At 43.4% G+C, this 23,186-nt stretch overlaps 2 protein-coding genes and 1 pseudogene across 2 annotated transcripts; 2 read left to right on the top strand and 1 right to left on the bottom strand.

Moving 5' to 3' along the window:
• Nucleotides 1-1,066: 1,066 nt before the first annotated feature.
• LOC123428861 lies at nucleotides 1,067-5,986 on the top strand (annotated as a pseudogene).
• Nucleotides 5,987-12,684: 6,698 nt separating this feature from the next.
• LOC123428155 (receptor-like protein 13) lies at nucleotides 12,685-17,078 on the top strand. Its single transcript, XM_045112323.1, has 5 exons — nucleotides 12,685-13,732; nucleotides 13,820-13,969; nucleotides 14,068-14,289; nucleotides 14,387-14,602; nucleotides 14,687-17,078. Exons 1-5 carry the CDS (start codon nucleotides 13,360-13,362, stop codon nucleotides 16,741-16,743), a joined length of 3,018 nt encoding a protein of 1,005 aa, XP_044968258.1. The 5' UTR covers nucleotides 12,685-13,359; the 3' UTR covers nucleotides 16,744-17,078.
• Nucleotides 17,056-21,731, bottom strand: LOC123428156 (BRAP2 RING ZnF UBP domain-containing protein 1-like). The gene is made up of 12 exons (XM_045112325.1): nucleotides 21,332-21,731; nucleotides 21,139-21,254; nucleotides 20,951-21,059; nucleotides 20,741-20,855; nucleotides 20,049-20,146; nucleotides 19,226-19,341; nucleotides 18,359-18,605; nucleotides 18,213-18,266; nucleotides 17,906-18,049; nucleotides 17,749-17,813; nucleotides 17,501-17,555; nucleotides 17,056-17,397 (listed from the first exon to the last, which is right to left on the bottom strand). Exons 1-12 carry the CDS (start codon nucleotides 21,701-21,703, stop codon nucleotides 17,242-17,244), a joined length of 1,647 nt encoding a protein of 548 aa, XP_044968260.1. The 5' UTR covers nucleotides 21,704-21,731; the 3' UTR covers nucleotides 17,056-17,241.
• Between the last annotated feature and the right edge of the window lie 1,455 nt (nucleotides 21,732-23,186).

The raw sequence follows: 23,186 nt of genomic DNA, 5'->3' as shown, positions 1-23,186 counted from the left end.
GCACTGGAATATCCGCAGTTATACAATATTGTCCAACGCAGACAAGCGTCTGTTGCGACAATCTTGAGTCACACGCCTCTAAATATTCAGTTCCGTAGATCCTTGATCGGGGAAAGGTGGACAAGCTGGCTTCACTTAGTTAGAAGGTTAATGGCAATCCAATTGTCGGATAGACCACACACCATTAATTGGAAGCTGACTAAGAATGGTGCCTTTTCGGTAAAGTCTGTGTACTTACATCTTATAGATTCGGGGTACATTCCAAGATCCAAACATATTTGGGAGGTCCATGTTCCGTTGAGAATAAAGATTTTTATGTGGTTTATCCACAAAGGAGTTATTTTAACAAAGAACAACTTGGCTAAACGTAACTGGAAAGGCAACCAGCGTTGCAACTTTTGTGACAATAAGGAAAATATCAAGCACCTCTTTTTTCAATGTCCGATGGCTAAAATTCTATGGCGATCTATACACATTGCTTTTAATATCAATCCCCCCACTACTGTCAACACGTTGTTTGGGACGTGGGTGGAGGGAGTTAGTGGTCATTTGGCAAAGATTGTCCGTGTGGGAGCCTGTGCATTAATGTGGGCGATTTGGAACTGCAAGAATGATTTAGTGTTTAACAGATGCATATCTATTAATTTTTTGCAGGTTATCTTCAGGGCTACCGCACTAATCCGCACGTGGTTATTACTCACTCCTATGGAAACTAGAGAGCTTATGGTTACTGGGTGTGTCCGCTGGAAGATGGTAGCACGGGGTATCTTCAACCGGTTTCAATGGCAGCAGGCTAATATGATAGATGGCTAGTCATCGACCTATACTTCCGTCGCTGGTTGGGGCGCATTGGGCGCTTTGTATCTCTTTTTTTTTGTTCACGGATTGTTGTACTCTTGGCGGACTGGTTTACTTTATTTAAATAAAAGGTTGTATGCATCTCTCGATGCAGAGGTCGGGGCGATGCCTCCTTTTCTAAAAATAAAAAATAACGTGGCCGGGGCAGCCGCCGGCCGGTCCGAAGCGGTGATGGTCCAGGCGGGGAGAACAATTGTTGATCTTCAGAATGTGGCAGCCGCCGCCGCCGCCGGTACGGTGGTCCGAAAGCGGTGATGGTCGAGGCGGAGACTTGTGTGAGCCCGAAATGGTGACGATGGTGATGATGGTCGATGATGACAGCCGGAAAACTTGCAGAAATGGTGCATGACTGCATGCTGCCAAGTGCCAACAGTCTAACCATGCCTTTTCAGCAAAGTTACCAGTAACAATGCACTGAACACGTTTACTTTACTTGACCCCCAATTCCCAACCCGTGACCAGGGACGAAGCCAACATGCAAGTATAGGGGGGGCAAGTTTGTTAATGGAGGAGACAAAGTTCATATGAAGAAAAAAAAAAGTAGCTACAACAACCATTGTTATAGTAGAAAAATCAATTTGTTAGGGACCCCTAGAATCGTCCCTGCGCGTGACATAGGCTGCTGAGTCTTGGGCTAAGTAAAGTTACCGTGGAAGCAATCTTAGTCCTGGTCTCCTAGTAGTAAATAAACTGTATTATTTGCACGCCCCTAGCTATAGTTAACACAAAGCTGGGGAAAGATAACAGCTCGATCGCCTCCCACCTAGAGAGACGTCAAAACCACTCACCATTTCACCATTTTGTCTCGAGGCCTGGCCACTAATTAGAGAGACTAACCAATCGATCCAAGTGCATATCCACGAAGGCCAGAGGAGGAGAACTCATCGTCAGATATGGGTAGCTTCCTGCCATGGCGATCGTTGTCTTTGACAGTACTATTTCTGTTGTTACAGTCCAAGCTTCACTTGTCCTCCGGCTGCTTCGTGGAGGAGAGGGCTGCTCTACTTGACATCCAGTCTTCCCTGCGGAGAGCGCATTCCCTGAGGAGTGCGCTTGATTCATGGGGGCAGGAAGTCGATGACTGCTGCTCATGGGATCTTGTGAAATGCAACAATGGCACCCAACGGGTGTCCCATCTTGACCTTAGCTTGGTATATTTCCCGGGAGATGTAGATGATCGTTGGTATTTAAACTTAACAGTGTTTTCTGCATTCCATGAGCTTCAGTACCTAGATCTGTCATACAACTATCAATCTTCTCTAAGCTGGGAAGGTACGTACCTGCACCTGCTCCACATTCTCCTTAATTATAATATAATAATATGCGTGTGTGGCTGTTTCTTATTCTCCTAGTTGTACAAATAAAACACCTGCAGGGTTAGTTGGACTATCCAAGCTTCGATATCTCGACCTCAGTGGCACTCTGTTGGGAGTGGGTTTCCTGGAATTTATTGCGAAAATTGTCTCACTGGAAGTCTTAGATCTCAATGATAACAACCTGAACGGAAGTCTTCCATCCACGGGTAATACAAAATTATAAGTACTTCTTATAGTACAGAGATAGAGATCAATTTTTTCATAACCATAACGATAATCATCTCGTGTCCATACACACTTTGCAGCTGTTGAAAATCTTAGAAATTTGCGACAATTGAAAATGTCTGGGAATAGATTCAACGGAAACCTCCCAGAATCACTATTTTCACTTCCTTACCTAAAGATCCTGGATCTCTCCACAAATAACTTCGCTGGGCACATTCCAGTTAGTTCATCCTCAGGGCCAATTTCACTTGAAGTCTTAGATCTCAGCGGTAATGGCCTCGGTGGAACTCTCCCAGTTAGAGGTAAAAGTTATCATATAAAGGGACTTCATGTTCCATACCTCAAATTGTTCCACCTGCAATAACTATACTACTTGTCTGCATCTCAGCCTTTGAAAACATCAGGAACTTGAATTTGGGTAACAACCTATTCAGTGGATCTCTTCCTGGGTCAATATTTGCACTTCCTTATCTGAAGTTCCTTGATCTCTCATATAATAATTTCGAGGGAAGTTTTCCTATTAATTTCTCTTCAGAACCAGTTCCACTTGAAGTCTTATGTCTTAACGATAATAGCATGAGTGGAGCACTGCCGACTGAACAAGGTACAGATAGGTTGAGCATTTCCCGCTTATGGCCCTAAAAGGAGTGTTGGCAATATTTCTAATTGTTACATGATTTTCCTATGTTTGCAGCATTTGAAAATCTACAGAACCTACGGGAGTTGTATCTGAGTTCTAACCAATTCATCGGAAGCATTCCAACATTCTTGTTTTCGCTTCCACGCATTGAACAGCTAAATCTCTCAACTAATTATTTTGAAGGACCATTTCCGATAAATCCATCTTCGAATCTTTCATCGTCACTTAAGAGTCTTCGGTTCTCCCAAAACAATCTGAGTGGTAGACTTTCTTTCGTTTGGCTTGGAAACCTCACAAAACTTGAAGAGATAGATCTTTCAGCCAATGCTAACCTGTTTGTTAATATTTCCGGATGGACACCTCCCTTCCAGTTGAAACAACTACTACTCTCTGCTTGTGACCTTGACAAAAACATAATTGCGGAACCACATTTTTTACGCACACAGCAGCGTTTAGAGGTGCTTGATTTGTCCAACAATAACTTGTCAGGCAGCATACCAAATTGGTTGTTTACAGAGGAAGCAACACTACAGGTTCTAAATCTTGGGAATAACTCATTAACTGGATTGCTGGACCCAATATGGCATACCCAATATTCTCTCATAAGTATCGACATACACATGAACCATGTCGCAGGACAGCTGCCGGCCAACCTGAGCTCAATGTTTCCAGTTTTGTTTGTTCTAGATTTTTCTAGTAACAACTTGTTTGGGGATATACCAACGTCACTGTGCGATATCAGCTCCATGAGAATTTTAGACCTATCAAACAAAAAACTTTCTGGGGAGGTTCCAGCTTGTGTATTTACTAACGTGGGACTGATCTTGAAGTTCTCAAACAACAAGCTTTCTGGTCCGATTTTTGGTGGGATGAATAATCTGTCCAATATATATGAATTGTGCCTGGATGGTAATAAATTTGAAGGGACGTTGCCTCATGATCTGTCAGGACAGTCTATAGGGATCATTGATTTGCATGATAACGAGTTGTCTGGCGAACTCCATATGTCATTTTGGAATATGCCCTCTTTGTTAGCACTAAATCTAGCAGGCAACCATATAACAGGCAAAATTGACCAGCACGTTTGTGTCTTCAAAAAAATTAGACTTTTAGATCTGTCGTGCAACAACCTTACAGGGTCAGTACCAAATAGTTGCTTCATAGTGCTGAATTTTCTTAACCTTACTGGTAATTCCTTATCTGGCGATGTCTCTTTTCCCCTTTTTAACACATCAAGTCTAACTGTTTTGGATATCAGACACAATCAGTTCATCGGCAACATCAATTGGGTAGGTTCCCTTGAAAATATTAGGCTACTTTCCCTGGGAGGAAACATGTTTGAAGGACAGATCACTCCAAACCTGTGCCAGCTCATGTACCTGAGAATAATTGATTTCTCGCACAACAAGCTTTCAGGTTCTCTGCCAGCATATATTGGTAACATATCTTTCAAAGGTGACACAGATGATCAAGTTTTTCAGTTAATCGATGGGATTGCAACTCCCACCTACAGAACTTCCTTTAACTTAAGAGGCTTCACCTTTGCTACCAAAGGTAATCTCTACACATATGGTCCAAGTTTCTTCGTTTCAATGTCAGGCATCGACCTATCTGCAAACATGTTGGATGGAGAAATTCCTTGGGAGCTAGGAGATTTGAGGCATATCAAATCTCTGAATTTGTCATACAATTTCTTTGTTGGCCAAATCCCAGCAACCTTGGGCGGCATGGAAGATATAGAGAGCTTGGACCTCTCCCACAACAAGTTGAGTGGACCAATACCTTGGCAGTTAACCCAGTTATCTTCATTGGGGGTGTTCTCTGTGGCATACAACAACTTGTCAGGATGCATACCAAACTCTGGTCAGCTCGGCTCATTCAGCATGGACAGTTATCTAGCCAACACCAACCTTCACAACAGTACTCAGGCGAATACTTGTGCTGCTCCCGGTCCAGATCCTGCTCCAGAGAAAGATGTGGATGAGACGCCCAATGACGCAGTTCTATGTGCGGTCACAGCTGCCAGCTTTGTGTTGGCATTCTGGGCCACTATTGGGTTCTCATTTTGCCATCCTTACGGAAGATCTGTGATGCTCAAGCTGTAGTACTTTAGCAATTACACATTGTAAGTTATGTTACTGAACCGTACTGGTCATGTAGCGCTCTGTAATGTAAACTACACTCTAACTGATTGCACTATTTCTTAAAAAGAACGCATCATACCCTTTACATATGCAGCAATAATAGAGGTTCATCAGTTCATGCAGTCATGCTAGCAAAGTACGTCCCCGCTAATTCCTTCTCTTGCTTGTTCTTGATAACCCTTTACCCTTTCAAGAATCTGATTCTATGACCAGTGGCACCAGCATACCTCCTTTGAGATCATTAGCCAATACACTATTTTTGACCTTTTTACAGAAAATATTTTATCTCTCTAATAGTCCGTAAAAAGGAATGTATCTGGAACGTCGTCGTTGAGTCGGGAGGGTCAACAAAAAACGCATCTGAACCCACATCGTCCCCCCTCCAGCATGGCTTGCCTCTCCTGCCACCATCGCCGGATGAGTCCGCCGGGCGAAGCCCACACCGGAGGACAAAGGCGGCGTGGCTCTCCGCGCGCGCGGCGGCCTCGGCTTGCGGCGTGAACCCGTTGTGGTGGGAGGCTCGTCCACGGCGTCTCTGGCCGGTGTGGTGGCTGTCCGGCTCGGCGTCCTCGTCCTCTCGCGGGTGATGGTCTACCGGCTGTTCGTGGCTGCCTCGACGCGGCGGTGTCCCGAGGTGCCAGATCTGGCCCGTCAGCTCCGGCCGGTGGTGAGGTTGGTGGTCCTGCGTGGTGACCGTGTCGTCGCCGCGTAGGAGGTGCTTGTGCCAGTGGGTTCGCAGGCCGGTTTATATTGAGAGAGAGAGAGAGGAAAGGGGAAAGTAGCCCCTCTAGGGTTTATATTGATATAAAGTGTACTGTAAAGTAATAAGCTTCTTAGCAATTCATCAATGCCCATTACAGATGCGAGCACCTGGCTTTATAGCCTGCTGGCGACAGACAACGGCGAGTGGCAACGGAACTTAAACAGTAACGGCAAGTGAAACGGTACAGTGACGGCGAGCTGCGCGAGCCGTTAGATGCGATCGATCATGACCGTTCGTTAACTGCAGATGGCGCCACCTTGGTCTTGCAGGTTCAGTACTGACAATGCTCCCGGGAAAGATCGAACTTGTCCTCAAGGAGGTTAGCGATTGAACCAGCGATCGACAGTAGCTTTGAAAAAATGTTGGAAACGTCTTTTTCATGAATGCTGCATCTTCCCACGAAGCTTCATCCGGAGGTAGGTTTGCCCACTGAACGAGCCATTGGACGACCGACAGGTTGTTGCGAGGAATTTGGCGTGTCTCCAGAACCAGGACTGGCTCAGTGAGGATCATCCCATCAGATCGTAACAAAGGAAGGTCTGAGCAAGGAATCGCCTTAGGTCCCACGTGCTTCTTCAACTGGCTGACATGGAAGACTGGATGGATGCTGGTGCTCTTTGGCAGAAGGAGCTTGTAGGCGACGTGTCCCACTTTGGCAATTATGCGGAAAGGGTCGTAGTACTTGCTCTGGAGCTTGATGTGGGTACGCAGTCCGAAGGCATTGAGACGATAGGGTTGCATTTTGAGGTACACCATATCGCCAACTTCCAGGATCCTTTCTGTGTGTTTCTTGTCAGCATACTTTTTCATGCGAGCTTGAGCAGCAGTGAGGTTTTCCTTTAGGTGCTGCTTCTCTGTCAGAGAAAAACTGTTGTGCGTCTGCTGTCATGTTGTGAGGCAGAATGTTCTCACAGATGTTGGGTGGTGGATATCCATAGGCAGCCTCGAAAGGTGTTTTTTGGAGGGAACTGTGGTATGCTGTATTATACCAATACTCTGCCATGGCCAAGTGTTTGGCCCATTGCTTGGGCTGCATTGAGCTGAGACAGCGAAGGTAGTTCTCTAGGCATTGATTCACACGTTCTGTTTTGCCATCAGATTCAGGGTGGTAAGCAGAACTGTACCTGAGGTTTATGCCCATGCCCTTAAAGATGTCCTACCACAACTGACTTGTGAAGATTCTATCTCTGTCAGAGACAATGGCCAAAGGAGGACCATGCAGCTTAATCACATTATCAATGAAAGCTTGGGCAACTGTTTGAACAGTGTATGGGTGAGATAAGGGAATGAAGTGAGCAAATTTGGAAAGTCTGTCTACTACCACCAATATAACATCATGTCCCTTTGATTTAGGCAACCCTTCAATGAAATCCATGCTCAGGTGTGTCCACACCGTATCAGGAAGTGGTAGAGGATCGAGATAGCCTGGGTAAGGACAGTTTTCTCCCTTGTTTTTCTGGCACACTGGGCATGTTGCCACAAAATTGTCTACTGCTTGTTTCAGCCCTGGCCAGTAAAATATATGTTTGATTCTGTGATAAGTTGATTTTCTGCCAGAGTGACCCCCAATAGCTGATGAATGGAGGGTTGTTAGTAACTTTGTTCTTAATTCCATGTCCTTCCCCACATAAATCTTCCCTTTGCGACTGATGATCCATGAGTGTAAGCTGTTTTGGTTTTCAGCATGGTTTGGCGAAAGTAAAAGTCTCTCCAACAGTGTTTGACATGTGCTATCTTGGGTATAAGAATTTTCAACTGCAGAGATCCACTGGGGTGTAACTACAGAAATAGCCATGAGAGAATCTCTTCTAGACAATGCATCAGCAACAATGTTCTCCTTTCCTTTCTTGTATTGCGGGGTGAAATTGAATTCCAACAGTTTGAGCATGAGCTTGTGTTGAATGCTTGTGGAAATCTTCTGGTCTATCATGAATTGTAAGCTTTGATGATCAGTTTTGATGATGAGATCATTTCCCAGAAAGTAATGTCTCCACCTTTTGAGAGCAGCAATGATTGCCAAAGCTTCTTTTTCATAAGTTGAGAGTGCAACATTTTTGGGGCAGAGAGTGGAGCTGTAATAAGCTAGTGGCCTTCCTTTCTGCATCATAACTGCTCCTATTCCCATTCCAGAGGCATCTGTTTCAATGGTGAATGGTTCAGAGAAATCAGGAAGTGCTAGTACTGGTGCCTGAATCATAGCTTGTTTTAGGTTAAAGAAAGCAGTGGTTTGAAGAGCTGTCCAATGGAAATTGTCTTTCTTCAGAATATCATGCAGTGGCCTAGAAAGGGTACCAAAGTTCTTAATAAACCTTCTGTAATATCCATAGAGACCTAAGAATCCTCTGAGTTGCTTAACTGTTGTAGGAACTGGCCAATCAGCAACTGCAGTGATTTTTGCAGGGTCAGTTGATACCCCTTCTCCAGTGATGATGTGGCCCAAGTGATCCACTTGTCTGGAAGCAAACACACATTTAGATTGCTTAACAAAGAGCTGATGTTCCTTGAGGAGCTGGAGAACAATTTGCATGTGCTCCAAATGTTCAGAGAGGGATTTACTGAAAATGAGAATATCATAAAAAAAAACACCAACACAAACTTCCTGAGATATGGACCAAATATGCTATTCATCGGAGCTTGGAAAGTCCCAAGTGCATTAGCTAAACCAAAGGGCGTCACTAGGAATTCATAGTGACCAAAATATGTCCTGAATGCAGTTTTTGGTATATCTTGTTCATTCATTCTCACCTGGTGATAGCCAGATCTTAAATCCAATTTGGTGAAGTATGTAGCTCCCTGGAGTTCATCCAGCAGATCCTCAATCACAGGTATGGGAAACTTGTTTTTGATGTTTGCAGCATTAAGTTTCCTGTAGTCAATGCACATTCTCCATGTTCCATCCTTCTTCATGACCAAAATTGCAGGTGAGGAGTATGGGCTTTCACTGGCTCTTATAATCTTATCTCTGAGCATGGAATCAATTTGTCTCTCTAGTTCATTCCTTTGCATGTGTGGTACTCTGTAGGGTCTGGAGTTGGGTGGGGCTGATTGATCCTTAAGGGGAATCTTGTGGTCATGATCTCTTTTTGGGGGTAATCCCTTTGGTTCCTGAAAAACTTCAGGGAACTGTTGCAGTACTTCCTGCACTGGTGGTGTAATTTCTTGTGGAGCTGGTGCTTTGAGAGAAGTGTCTCTGATGAGATGCAGAACATAACCAGGTGCCCCTAGAGCTAGTAATTTGTCCACTTCATTTACTTCTATGGGGGTTGCATCAGCTAGTGTGTCACAAGCTCTAATTGTCACTGGAGTGTGTTTATCCCTCATAACAGAAATCTGTCTGGGGTTATAGTGAAAAGCCACAGGGCTATGTTGTTCCATCCAATCACTGCCCAAAACTATGTCATGCCCAGGAAGATCCAGTACTCTGAACTGTTGAGTAAATTTGGTATTGCCTGCAATAAAAGTTGTGGGTGGAACATAAGAACCAGACCAGAGTGTCTCTCCTCCAACAACAGTTACTGCCCTGGAAGTGTCTTTAAAAATGGTGCAGTTAGTAGATAAGGTAAATTTGAGGCTAATGAAGGTTGAATTGCTTCCAGAATCTACTAAAGCAATCCCATGTTTTCCTCCAATCTGCACTAACAGAGATATAGTGTTGACATTGTCAGATTTCATTGATTGTGCAGATAGTGTCATACAGTTCTCTTCTTGTGGCAGCCGTTCTTCCATCTCCTGTTCCTCCCCCTCTTCAGTATCTTTTACTTGTTCCGTGGGATCTTCCCCAACCAATACATTTAATGCAGGAGCCATTTTGCATTTATGTCCATGAAACCATGCATCCCCACATCTCCAACACTTACCAGGTTCCCTGGCTCTTTGGTTGACAATAGTAGGTTTAGATTCAGGTGGTTTCTCCTGAGTGGTAAATTTCTGATAACCAATGGTGGACTTAGTAGTTCCAGAGTAACTAGTGTAGGATTTCTTCTCGGCAGCTCCCTTTTCCAGATCCACTGCTAACCAATAGGCTTCTGTTAGCCCAGTAGGTCTCAAGGCCCTCACTTGAAACTTGATTTGATAACGCAACCCATTGACATAGCACCTTATAAACCAACTTTCATCCATGATAGGATTATCAGACTGAACCTCTGCCATTAGCTCTTCAAATTGGTCAGTATATTCAGACACAGTGAGAGTGTTCTGCTTGAGGGTGTTAAATTTGTCAGTTAACTCATAAGAGCTGGCTGATGAGAACCTGCGTAAGATCTCTTCACAGAATTGTGCCCAGGTCAACTGCTTTTTAAGGATCCCAGAGCGTCTTAACCAAACATCAGCTCTTCCTGTCACATAGAGCTGGGCTAAGTTCACCTTGAATTCTGCTGGTGCTCCGACCATCTGGAAATATTTCTCACATTGTTTGATCCACCCTGCTGGGTTATCTCCATCAAAGCGGGGAAAATCCATACGTGGCCCTTTAGTGATGCTCTTCAGGAATTGTGTACGCATCTCTTGGTCATAATGCTTCTGGAAGTCATCCCAGCTTTGACAAACTCCTGGTGGTTGGAACCCATGGAAACCAGGTGTCCTGGCAGTCTTATATGCTGCAGTAGGAGTGGCATTGCCCGAATGTATTTCCGCTGGTTGACTGGCTCCGAACCCTGGAGGAATAGCAGGCCTGGGTACCTGGATGGGTGGTAAGTGGGTTGGGATCTGTGCTGCGGCCAGTCTTGATTTTTCCTGTTCCATCACAAGTCGTCGTCGTATTTCTTCAGACATGGCTCTTTCCACTGTTGTTGTTTCTTTTTGTGGCAGATCAGGTAATGATTTACCCTGTTGTGCTGAACTTGAGGCTTCCGTGGATCGAAGGGACTTGAGAACGTCTGCCATAGTTGACAGCTGCGAACTAAGGGTTGAGACAGTTTTCTGCACTCCATCCAGAACAGAGACCATCGTGTCCTGCTTGAGGTTTATGTTGTGGACATCCTTCCGCAAGTCATCAACCTCGCCTCTCAAATCTGCAGTTTCTTCTCGATGCTGCATGAATTCGCCCTTCATGGCGAGTAGATCCACAACTTCCGACTCCTCCAGGGTAGATTTGGAACGCCCCATCGTGATACAGTGGTACAGAGAGGAATTTTACGGTCGGAACAGCTCCGGTAACCCAATCTGACCTGAATCCTGCCGCCGCCCGAGAAATCGCCGCCGAAACAGCACCACCCGTCACTTGACCTGGGATTTTACTTGAGGAGCAGGATGCTCTCCAATCAGTCTCGCTCAACGAGCTGCCGTCGAATTAGTCTACCGCCGTCGTGACCGCCGACCCCGCCACCATCGCCACCAAGTCCGTCGAGAACAAGGGAGGGAAGGGTGGGAAAAAGTTTTGGTAACTACTATCTATCTCTTCTCCGAGGAAAGACTGCGCTCATGATACCAATTGTCACACCCTAGCTATGAATTTCAGTAAGAACGCGACGAACTCATGCACAGATCGAGAGAGGAAAGGGGAAAGTAGCCCCTCTAGGGTTTATATTGATATAAAATGTACTGTAAAGTAATGAGCTTCTTAGCAATTCATCAATGCCCATTACAGACGCGAGCACCTAGCTTTATAGCCTGTTGGCGACAGACAACGACGAGTGGCAACGGAACTTAAACAGTAACGGCAAGTGAAACGGTACAGTGACGGCGAGCTGTGCGAGCTGCGATCGATCCTGGTGGCACCGGGCGAAAGCCAACATCGCGGCGTCTGCGGATGTCCCTCTACTCCTAGGGATCGTCATGGAGCGCTCTAACCTCTTCCGCTCTCGGGTCACTTTTTTCGGGTGAAAGTCTAGGTCCTGCGGTGCAGGGCCGGACGATTGGTCGTCTTGAAGATCGTGATTCCTTGCGTGTTTTCCCGGGGCCAGACTTGCACGGCATCGCGTCAGGTGGTCGGCAATGCAAGAGATGCTAACTGGAGAGGCCCGGAGGTGGAGCGGTGTTACTTCCTCCGCATTGACGACGTCGGATCTCGACGGCATGGCACTGTGGAGTCTCGGCGTCCAATGCATGTAGATGGACTCACGTAGGAGGATGATTTTGTCTGGCGTCGGGGCCGGGTGACATCGAGGACAGGCCTGGCAGGGTCGATATGTCAGTAATTGCTCTGAAGATGGATCGGTGAAAGACGGCGGCGGCTGCCTCTGAGAGCGTCGAACCGGTGTGCAACCCAGACCCAGAAACTTGGCTTGGTTGGGGCCTCCGGTTTTAGATGTTAGGGTTTGCTGCGAGGTCTGTTTGGTATTCGGCTCGGACTACCGGCACCCCTTCATCAAGTGGATAGGAGTAGCAAGAGATGTTGCCAAGATGATGGCTTCAGACTTACTGATGTATTATTTTGTAAGGTTTTTATGAATAATTAATAAATTGACTACATGCATCGCTTAGAAACAGATGTCGGGGGTCTTCCTCCTTTTCTAGAAAAATCTGAAACGTCGTTATTTAGATAGTTAAAACTAAACCATACTGGAAAAAATGTCATTTTTGGTAGCGCTTGAGCAATTACACATCCTTACGCAAGATCTGTAATGCTCGAGCTGTAGTGCTTGAACAATTACAAATTGTAAATTATGTAATGCAAAACAGTACTACAGTTATGTAGTGTGCATTCCTGAAATTACTTTCTGGGTACGTAACAGAATTGTATTTTGTATATCAGATTCTACGTTTTCTTGCTGAGTGTATCAGATGAACTTGATTAGTACAGTGAGAGAAACTACAATGAAAGAGCGACTTTGTGCTTCTCACACAAAGACAGAAGTTAACATGCAGAAGTTTAGCATATATGTACAACAAATGATGGAGGATTGGAGATTCATGCATTCATTTCAAACTAGCAAAGTCGCCGCTAATTCCTTCTCTTGATTGTTCTTGACGACCTTTCACCCTTTCCAGAATCTGGTTGGACAAGGGACTTTGAGAGCACTCTCGAGCCCTCCCCACTTCCCCAGGCTGTACGTCTCCGCCAAATTGCTGCTTGGAGCTAATATGTGGATTAACACGGACAGAAAGCGTGTTGTGACTGGCCTTAGTCCACAGGCCTCTGGACTCTGGTGTTTCTTCCTTCAATTCTTTCTCTATTTCTTTGGATACCCTCCTTGTAATTCAACTGTTTCCGTCCTCAAATCATGATGAAAGCAGTCTTCGTATGCATTTAGTCAAAAAATAGGATGATTGATTCCTCAAGTCTTGGTCCAAGTAAACGGCCCAGTCCCAGCCAAGTTGTGCTCCTAGACTTTTATTCCTTGCATGTCCTAGTCTATAGCTGGTGCGAAGAAGCTCGCGAAATAGTGCAAAGCCCAACTGTAGTTTATATGCACGCAGACAGGAGACTAGGGAGAGGGAAAAGCTTACTACTGTCCATAATTGCTACTGTCAGATATGGGTAGCTGCTTGCCATGGGGATCATTGTCTTTGGTGTTGTTTCTCTTGTTACAGTACATGCTTCACTTATCCTCTGGCTGCTTCGTGGAGGAGAGGGCTGCACTACTGGACATCCGGTCCTCCCTGATAAGAGCGCACTGCCCGTATGCGCTTGATCCATGGGGGGAGGATGGTGACGACTACTGCTCATGGGATCTTGTGGAATGCAATAACAGAACGCAGCGAGTGTCTCATCTCTACCTTTCCTCTGTATATCTGAAGACATATGTAGATGATTGTTGGTATTTAAATTCATCGGTGTTTTCTGCATTCCGCGAGCTTCAGCACCTAGATCTATCACTCAATTCTTTCTGTTCAGTAAGCTTAGAAGGTAAGTATCTGCTCCAAATTCTCTTAGAACAATATGTGTGACTGGTCACTTCTCATTCTCACGGCAGTACAAAAAAATCACCTGCAGGATTAGTTGGACTATCCATGCTTCGTTATTTCGATATTAGTGGCAGTTTGCTGCTGGGAGGGGGTTTCCCGGAATTTATTGGGCAAGTTGTTTCACTGGAAGTCTTAACTCTCAACGATAACGAAATGAACGGAAGTCTTCCAGCAGCAGGTAATACAAAGTTATGGTACTTACTTTGTTATAGAACTAAAGGAAGACGTCAAAATTTTCATACCCATAATTGTCTGGCGTCCATGCACACTTTGCAGCTGTTGAAAACCTTAGAAACTTGCGACAATTGAATATGTCTAGGAATAGCTTCAGCGGAAACCTCCCGGACTCACTATTTGCACTTCCTCATCTAAAGATCCTAGATCTCTCGGGAAATGAATTCGGTGGGGGTATTCCGGGAAGTTCATTCTCGGGGCCAAATTCACTTGAAGTCTTAGATCTCAGCGGTAATAATCTAAATGGAACTCTCCGGATTAGAGGTAAAAGAAATCTCGCATTCGAAAAGGGGACTTCATGTTTCATACCTGCCCCATTTTCTGCTACCTGTAACAATTACATTACTTGTATGCATCGCAGCTTTCAGAAACATCACGAGCTTGAATTTGGGTGAAAATCGTTTTAGTGGATCTCTCCATGCGTCATTATTTTCCCTTCCTCGACTGAAGTTTCTAGGTCTCTCAGGGAATAACTTCGAGGGACGTTTTCCTAGTACTTTGTCTTCAGACCCAGTTCCGCTTCAAGTTCTGCATCTGGAGTATAATAAGTTGAGTGGAGCTCTTCCGACTGAACAAGGTACAGAATGAGCATTTTTCGCTTATATCAGTAAAATTAATGTTGACACCATTGCTAACCATCATGATTTTGCTATGTCAACAGCTTTTGTAAGTCTACAGAACCTCCGAGAGTTGTATTTGAGTTCTAACCAATTCAGCGGAAACTTCCCAACATTCCTGTTTTTACTTCCACATATTGAACAGTTGAATCTCTCGAGCAATTTATTCAAAGGACCAATTCTGATGAATCCGCCTTCGAATCTTTCTTTGTCACTTAAGAGTCTTCGGTTTTCTGGAAACAATTTGAGTGGTAGATTTTCTGTCATTTGGCTTGGAAATTTCACAAAACTAGAAGAGATAGACCTTTCAGGCAATGTGAACCTAGTTGTCCATGTCAATATTCCTGGATGGACGCCTATGTTCCAACTGAAACAGCTACTGCTCTCTGGTTGTGACCTTGACAACAACATTATTGCAGAACCACATTTTTTAAGCTCACAGCGTCATTTAGAGGTGCTTGATTTGTCCAACAATAACTTGTCAGGCAACATGCCAAATTGGTTGTTTACAAAGGAAGCAACACTACAGGATCTAAATCTTGGAAATAACTCGCTAACTGGATCGCTGGACCCAATATGGCATACCCAATCTTCTCTCAGCAGTATCAAGATACACATGAACCATCTCACAGGACAGCTGCCGGCCAACCTCAGCTCAATGTTTCCATATTTGGGTGCTCTAGATGTTTCAAACAACGACTTGTTTGGGTACATACCAAAGTCAATGTGCGAGATCAACTCCATGGAATTTTTAGACCTATCAAACAATAATCTTTCTGGAGAGGTTCCAGCTTGCGTTTTTACCAACATGGATTTGATCTTGAAGGTCTCAAACAACAAGCTTGGTGGTCCGATTTTTGGTGGCATGAATAATCTGTCCAGTATACATGAATTGTACTTGGATGGTAACAAATTTAAAGGGACACTGCCTCATGATCTGGCCGCAGAGTTTCTAAGGATCATTGATTTGCATGATAATGAGCTGTCTGGCGAACTGGATACGTCATTTTGGAATACGCCTTATTTGAAAGCCCTGAATCTTGCTGGCAACCATATAACCGGCAAAATTGATCAGCACATTTGTGGCTTCACAGAAATTCGCCTTGTAGATCTATCGCGCAACAACCTTACAGGGTCTGTACCAAACAGTTGCTTCATGATGCTGAATTTTCTTAACCTTACTGGGAACTCCTTATCTGGCAAGATCTCTTTCCCCCTTTTCAACACATCTAGTCTAATTGCTTTGGATATCAGACATAATCAGTTCATGGGCAACCTCAGTTGGGTAGGTTACCTTAAAAACATTAGGCTACTTTCGTTGGGCGGAAATAAGTTTGAAGGGCAGATCACTCCAAACCTGTGCAGACTAGTGTACCTGAGGATAATTGATTTGTCCCATAACAAGCTTTCAGGTTCTCTGCCAGCATGTATTGGAAACATATCTTTCAAAGGTGACACAGATGATGAAATATTTCAGCCAATCGATTGGATAGCAACTTCCACCTATAACTCTTCCTTTGACTTGAGAGACTTCACCTTTGCTACCAAAGGTAATCTCTATACATACGGTCACAATTTCTTTGTTTCAATGTCTGGCATCGATCTATCTGCAAACATGTTGGATGGAGAAATTCCTTGGGAGCTAGGAAATCTTAGCCATATCAAATCCCTTAATCTGTCCTACAATTTATTTGTTGGCTCGATCCCGACGACCATTGGCGGCATGAAGGAGATAGAAAGTTTGGACCTCTCCCACAACAAGCTGAGTGGACCAGTACCTTTGCAGTTAGCCCAATTATCATCATTGGGGGCGTTCTCTGTGGCATACAACAACTTGTCAGGATGTATACCAAACTCTGGTCAGCTCGGCTCATTCAGCATGGACAGCTACCTACCCAACACCAACCTTCACAAGATTATTGAGGGGAATACTTGTGCTGCTCCCGGTCCAGATCTTTCTTCGGTGAAAGATGACAGAGAGACGCACAGTGCCCCAGTTCTATATGTGGTCACAGCTGCCGGCTTTGTGTTGGCATTTTGGGCCACGATTGGGTTCTCATTTTTCCATCCTTATGGAAGATCTGTAATGCTCAACCTATAGTTCGTGCTTGAGCTATGTAGTGCAAGTTCTGGTCATGTAGTGCAAGTTATGTAATGTGTACAGTCAAGTAGTGCTTGGGCATTACATTTTTTTTTACATTGAGCATTACATGTTAGATACGTATACTTCAAATGAAAGATCCTAGGAGCTTCCTTACATTTATTTCTGGTTCTGTAATGTAAACTAGTCCACTTTGTAACAGATCTGTAATGCCCAGGCTGTAGTGCTTGAACAATTACAGATTGTAAGTTATGTAATGCAAAACAGTATTAGTTATGTAGTGTGCATTCCTGAAATTTCTTACTGGGTATGTAACAGAACTGTATTTTGCATCAGATTTTATCTCCCTGGGAGTGTGTCAGATGAACTTGATTAGTGCACAAACAAAGAGTGACCTTGCACTTCTCGTACAAAGTCAGAAGTTAACATTCAGAGCTTAGCATATGCAACGAATGATGAAGGTCCATGCATTCATAGTTCATACTAGCAAAACCGCCGCTAATTCCTTCTCTTGCTTGTTCTTGACGACCTTTTACCCTTTCCAGAATCTGATTCCATGGCCAGTGGCACCAGCATACCTCCTTTGAGATCATCAGCATGTGAACTCTTCGCAATAGACTTTTGTAACTTAATGGAATATCTGAAGTCTTTTATCTGCATGGATTATATAGGACATGTTAACGAACGCCCCTAGTACTGAAACCCACCTCCAGATATTATAGCTTTTACAGGAAACAGCAATGAAAAATATAGGCACCTGTTCTTCCAGGTCAAGAATCATATCATCCTTCAGCTTCAACTGTGCTCTCTCCCTGTGAATGCATGATCATCAAACAACCTCTAAATAAGACTGAATATGACATAAAGTATATAGTTCAGCAAATCATTTCAAGTATCTATGTCCATAATGTGCCACAAAAAATGCATTATTTGACTTCTTTCACATGACACATCTTGAATGGAGAGCAGCTACTACCATTTTCAGGTGGAAAGATCAAAACATACCTTTCCTCTATTCCTTTCACTGTCTGGCGCCATATATCCTGGCTCTTCGTGAGTTTTTCATTCATCTACAGAATAAGGCATAGGATGTCAGTTACATCAATAGGCAAACTGGTTATACTTTATATCGGAAAAGGCAGCGTGATTAAAATAAGCTCACTTCAGCAACTTTCTTTTTCTCCAACATCGTATTTTCAAACTTAAGTTGCAGCTCTTGAAGCTTATCATTTATAGTTTTATCCACAGCAACAGAAATGTGGTGTTCCCTTTCTTTCTTAGCCTCTGACAATAGAGCTTCGTAATACTGTCAATACAAACAAACACATGCATATAAATGGATCAGACTAGTACGTAACTAACTATAATAAAATTTATCTCCAAAAAAAACTATATGAGAAGCTCTAGAACAATACAATGGATAGTGACCATACAAAAAAAATTGTACTACAAAGGAAAGAGCACTGCACCTCTCGCTGAGTTTCAAGTTGGCTTGCTAAAAGACGATTGTATTCATCCACAATCTGTTAAGAAGAGCAGGGCACATGATTTTGAGGAACAAGAATACCAAGAAGGTGTTACAGAGAATCAAAATAAAGAAACTTAAATCTCTTACAGTGTCCGCTTTGCTGCTAAACATAACTCCACCCATATCTGAGTCATCGTGCATGCAGTTTACACAGTTATCCCCGGGATATTCACACTTTGAACTGAACTTAGCATGCTTTACATCACTTTTTGAGTGATTGAGCCGATGGACATAACTATCACCCACATAATCCCATACACGCTGAGTTTCCAAATCGAGAGAATAGCAGTGCTGAGTGCCTTTCCAGTGCCTGATTGAATGCCCTTCTTTATACCTATAAACAGTAAATTAATAAAGTGAAGGTTGATTTGGGCATGATAAAAAAGTAGAACTAATCATATATTTAACCTCTAACATAGTTTTCTTTAAATAATCATGTTAAATGCTTCAAAACAGCACATAGCAGCGCGACTATGGGTCTGAACATCTGAGAAAAAAGGTCAAAAGGAAATAACTATTGCTACATAAAAGACACGTATCAGGGAGTCTAGGAGAAATAAAAGCGATGATATAGTTAAGTTTCATGTTAAATGCTTTGAAATAGCACATAGCAGAATGACTATTAGTTCTGAACTTCTGATGAAAAAAAAAGGTCAAAAGGAAATAACTATTACTCCAATGTATCAGATAGGCTGGGAGAAATAGAAGTGATGATATAGTAAAGTTCCAATGTATGTTTCCTACTTTTATGACATATAAAAGCCAAATATCAGGGAGTCTGAGAGTAGAAGTGATGATATAGTTAAGCTCCAATGTAGGTTTCCTTTCTTCCTAACTTCTACTGAGAGCACCAGTACAATATATTATGTAAAGGTGTGAAATGCTTTAGCATTCCTGCCATAGTAGGACGACTACGAGTTCTGGTACACTTTCAGTCAGCCGGCATTAGCATACCTTCCGCATCCAACAAAACCACATATCACACAGATCCAGAGGTTTTCAGAGGTCTGGCAAACAGAACATGTAGGATTTGTAGGAGCTTCAGACAGCTTCTGACAGAACTGACAAACCTGAAATGGAAGCAACAATAATTAAAGGCAAACTACGATGGAACCCAATACACAGACAATTTAATGCTACACATACATGTGGTTAGAGTATTGGAAACTTGGAATGAATGTTTGTGTCTATAAAGCAGCATTTACTCGTTTGCAATTTTATGATCTAGCCAATTGAAGTGAAAGTTAATATGTATCTTGGATAATTAGATTCAAACAGCTGGTAACAACATTCAATACTTTATGCCAGGTAAAATATATTCATATGAGCACTAGACACAAGGTTTAATATTTAAGTCAATATGTATCTTAGATAATTAGATTCAAACAGTTGGTGTGAACATTCAATACTCTATGCCGAGTGAGATTTATTCATATGCGCAACAGACACAAAGTTTAATATTTAACACTGCAAATACCCCTGAACCTGAGTAGGTTCAGGGTGCCTGAGAGTACAAATATAGCCCAATGTGTGATATCAGTCACCAGATGACTGCACATTCGACATTGCTGTGGAATTCTTGTTACTTCACTAACCAGTCCTACTGAAGAATATTAGAAGTAAGTGAACACATGAGAAGATTTATATAAAGCAAGTAATGGCAACCCGGTGTAGTGTAAAGACAAAACAAGAAAGATGACTTTCATCTGAAACAAAGTGATTACTAGTTTCCCCGTTAGCATGCAATGAAACAGTGATTAAGAAGATCTTTCCTTACCGGACAAGATGAACTGACCCACATTGAAACGCATGAACACTGGAAAGAATGGTCACAATTAGTAGCCCCAATTCCGCTGATGTCTTGATCCAACCTTTCTGAATCACACACAAAAGATAGTCAAGGAACAGACTGGTCATGTAATACCTTACACTAGATACATAACTAAAGTGCCAAGCAAAAAATCCTAAAACTTAATGATGAGGAAATAATTGAATATTGATAGATCTAATTAAATGGTTTCTAAACTGTAGCCAGAAAACAAGTGGGTGTATCTATGGATGGTTATAGTTAAACAACAGAAATGCATGCATAAGCCGTTAGATTTTACCCCAAAGACACAGTTCTGCAATTTGATAGAAACTACATGGGATCAGTCTAGTAGCTTAAAAGGTTGCCTCCATAAGCTGTCTGTGAGAGAGAGACAGCATCAAAACCGATTTGCGTAATATTGCGGGCTGCCCTTAAAATAAGGTAATCTGGATTTTGTGAGGGTAAAAACTCCACAGAAATGTACATTTGATATTTGCAGATTGTGTTTCTGACAAATAAAAGTGCCTAAACTTTGTATAAGATTATTACAACTGGGTTTTCTCCAGCAATGCGACCATAATCAGAAGAACACTTTGCACGAAGTTCATATCCGATGTTAACACAATACTAGCTTGTGTGTATGCCTAAAAGGAGCTTACCTATGCAAACAGGACAAGTAGGAAGCTCGGTAGATCCAACCGGTGGGATGAGGTCCAACTCAGTGGATGATGTGTATTGCACAGCAACTATAAACAGAACATGGCACACCTCTACCTGCGCCATGGAACAACAAGCACATTCCCCAAATTTAGCAGCAGCATTACACAAGATGGATAAACCAATCAGCACCAAATTGACGATCTTACAACCTCTGACGACGAGAACCTCCAGCCATTCAGGTCCAGATAGAATCCGTCAGCACTCTTCTGATCATCAAACTCAACAAGCACGCTGTACCGGTCCTCCACCCCATCGTCGCTACGATCATGACGCGCATACAAAGTGTTATGTGTGCATAATCAAATGCAATCAACTATAAATGAGTTCGGACATTCACCTGATGACACGGATCTCAGAGGCGTGCTCGACGTAGGGGCCGCAGAAGCGGACGAAGTCGTCCGGCGTGACGCGGGTTGGGACGGCGAGCACCAGGAGGCGCGTGCCGCGCCATGACTGCGAGGGACAGGAAACAAGGCGTGAGCGCGCGCGGAAACGAGCGAATTAGGAAGAAACCAAGGCGGGATGGTTACCGGGAGCAGAGAGTCGCATGGGAGCGGTGGGGCGGCGGGCCCGGAGGAGGAGGAAGAGGGGGTGGCGGTGGCGGCGACGGCGGAGGCGTAGGACGAAGCGGGGGAGGAGCGGTAGAGGTGGAGGACACCGCGGGTGTGGTGGATCCTAGGGTTCCGTGACGCCGCGGCGGAGGTCACGCCGGGAAGCTCGAGGGGGGTTGTGGCGGAGGTGGTGGAGGGTAGAGGGTTGCTGGAGCGCGGGGAGATGGGATTGGATGCGGATGTGCCACTGGCCGCAGAGCTGCTGGTCCCGACATCGTCGGCGGCGGCGGAGACGGTGAGGGCGGCGAGGGCGTCGGGCAAATCGACGGACTGGACTCGAAGGCTGAACATGTTTGGTTTGCTGTGGGGTTCGGTCGTGTCAGGGGTATTTTTCAGCGAAAAATAATAATCCGACCTGTTTTTTTTTAAATCCGAGTTGTTATTTCTAAATTAACCAAGTTGCACGCCGTGATGCCTAGAATCATCAACAAACTTGCGCACAATTTTAACCTGATCACTGGCAAAAAGGTCATGTGCGGTTGCAGTGGAATAGAAATAACACACGTTTTTAATGTACATTAATAATTATGACTCAAGACCTTAATAAATTCTCGTCCTTATTTTCACATGACATCATATTTATGTATCGACATTCGACAATGGCATCAGCGCTCACATAATAAAAACATGTTTAAATATGATCAGTTCTAAGGCCTCTCTCCCTTGCGCGCGCTCGCTCGCTCGCTCGTTCGATCGAAATAAGATGAGAAATATGTTGTTTTCCCGTAAGGTTTTCTAGAAGTGTGCATGCGTGGTTATTAATTTTTTTTTTCTCCCAATCTGATTTTAATGGGTGTTTATTTGCATTTCGTTTCGTCACTCGGAAAAAGGATTGTGTAGTATAAATCAAGTTTGCATCAAAAATGAAATTAGAAGAATATTTAACAGCTATAAATAACATCATATTTAGATTCTACGTATTTTCTAATCAATTTTATATATAACTTGTTAAAATCAAAGTTATGGTTTGAAAGATATGAATGATTTTGTTTTATATTAACTTTGAATTGAATAACTAAAAAAAGAGTGGGGTTTCTGTTAAAATAAAATAAAAATCTGCTGACTTAAATATGGACGACGGGTTGATTAGCTCAAACATCGGAGGTTTAAAAAAATAATACAATGTGACTTAAAGATGAACTATGAATTAATTATTGAGAAAGGTACGGACTTCTTTACAAAAACACTGATTTGTACTTTATTATTAAATAGAAAAGATCACCACGTTCAACCTATAATAGACAGGAAATGGTATGAGGCTTGGATCAGTTTGTTTAGATCTTTCATCAAAATTTAGATTATTAAAAAGACATGTAAAGATGTTGTTTTTTGCAAAAGGATCTGATCTGTTATTTAAAAAGTTCATCGGAAAGTATAAAACATATCAAACATAATAAAAATTAATTTAGGACTCTAAATGTCCGAACCACCACTACCGTCGTCGTCGCGCTATTGTCAATGCTCCCTTATCAAAGTCAGTTTAACCTTGTCAATAACAGCCGGAAAGCCTTTGTGCATGTGCCCCTTAGAACGAGTAGTGATCGTCGTTGAACCATTGACTAGATCTGAAGTAACTAACATCAAATCTCAGAGTAGCACACGGACGACAAGAAACCCTAGCCTCATCATCCCAAGGAGACGGCATGAATGAGGGTCGCCGCCAACCTTCCCTTCCCTTCGGCCACCTTCCCCTGGTCAAGCCGAAGAAGGAGCCGACGGCGACTGTCGTGGTGAAGAAGGAGCACGAGGCCATGACCGTCGACCTCAAATGGTC

This window comes from Hordeum vulgare, chromosome 2H, assembly GCF_904849725.1.
Source record: "Hordeum vulgare subsp. vulgare chromosome 2H, MorexV3_pseudomolecules_assembly, whole genome shotgun sequence".
NCBI lineage: Eukaryota > Viridiplantae > Streptophyta > Magnoliopsida > Poales > Poaceae > Hordeum > Hordeum vulgare.
The sequence above is the reverse complement of the archived record's forward strand: the minus strand, read 5'-3'. Positions and strand labels throughout refer to the sequence as shown.

Excerpts from the sequence above, each read along its gene's own strand:
- LOC123428156 (XM_045112325.1), bottom strand. The coding sequence starts at position 21,703 with ATGTTCAGCCTTCGAGTCCAGTCCGTCGATTTGCCCGACGCCCTCGCC. Across the intron at positions 21,060-21,138 it reads TCTGAGATCCGTGTCATCAG|CGACGATGGGGTGGAGGACC; the intron begins GTGAATGTCCGA and ends TCATGATCGTAG. Across the intron at positions 18,267-18,358 it reads TTAGCAGCAAAGCGGACACT|ATTGTGGATGAATACAATCG; the intron begins GTAAGAGATTTA and ends TCTTCTTAACAG.
- LOC123428155 (XM_045112323.1), top strand. The coding sequence starts at position 13,360 with ATGGGTAGCTGCTTGCCATGGGGATCATTGTCTTTGGTGTTGTTTCTC. Across the intron at positions 13,970-14,067 it reads CGGAAGTCTTCCAGCAGCAG|CTGTTGAAAACCTTAGAAAC; the intron begins GTAATACAAAGT and ends CACACTTTGCAG. Across the intron at positions 14,290-14,386 it reads TGGAACTCTCCGGATTAGAG|CTTTCAGAAACATCACGAGC; the intron begins GTAAAAGAAATC and ends TATGCATCGCAG.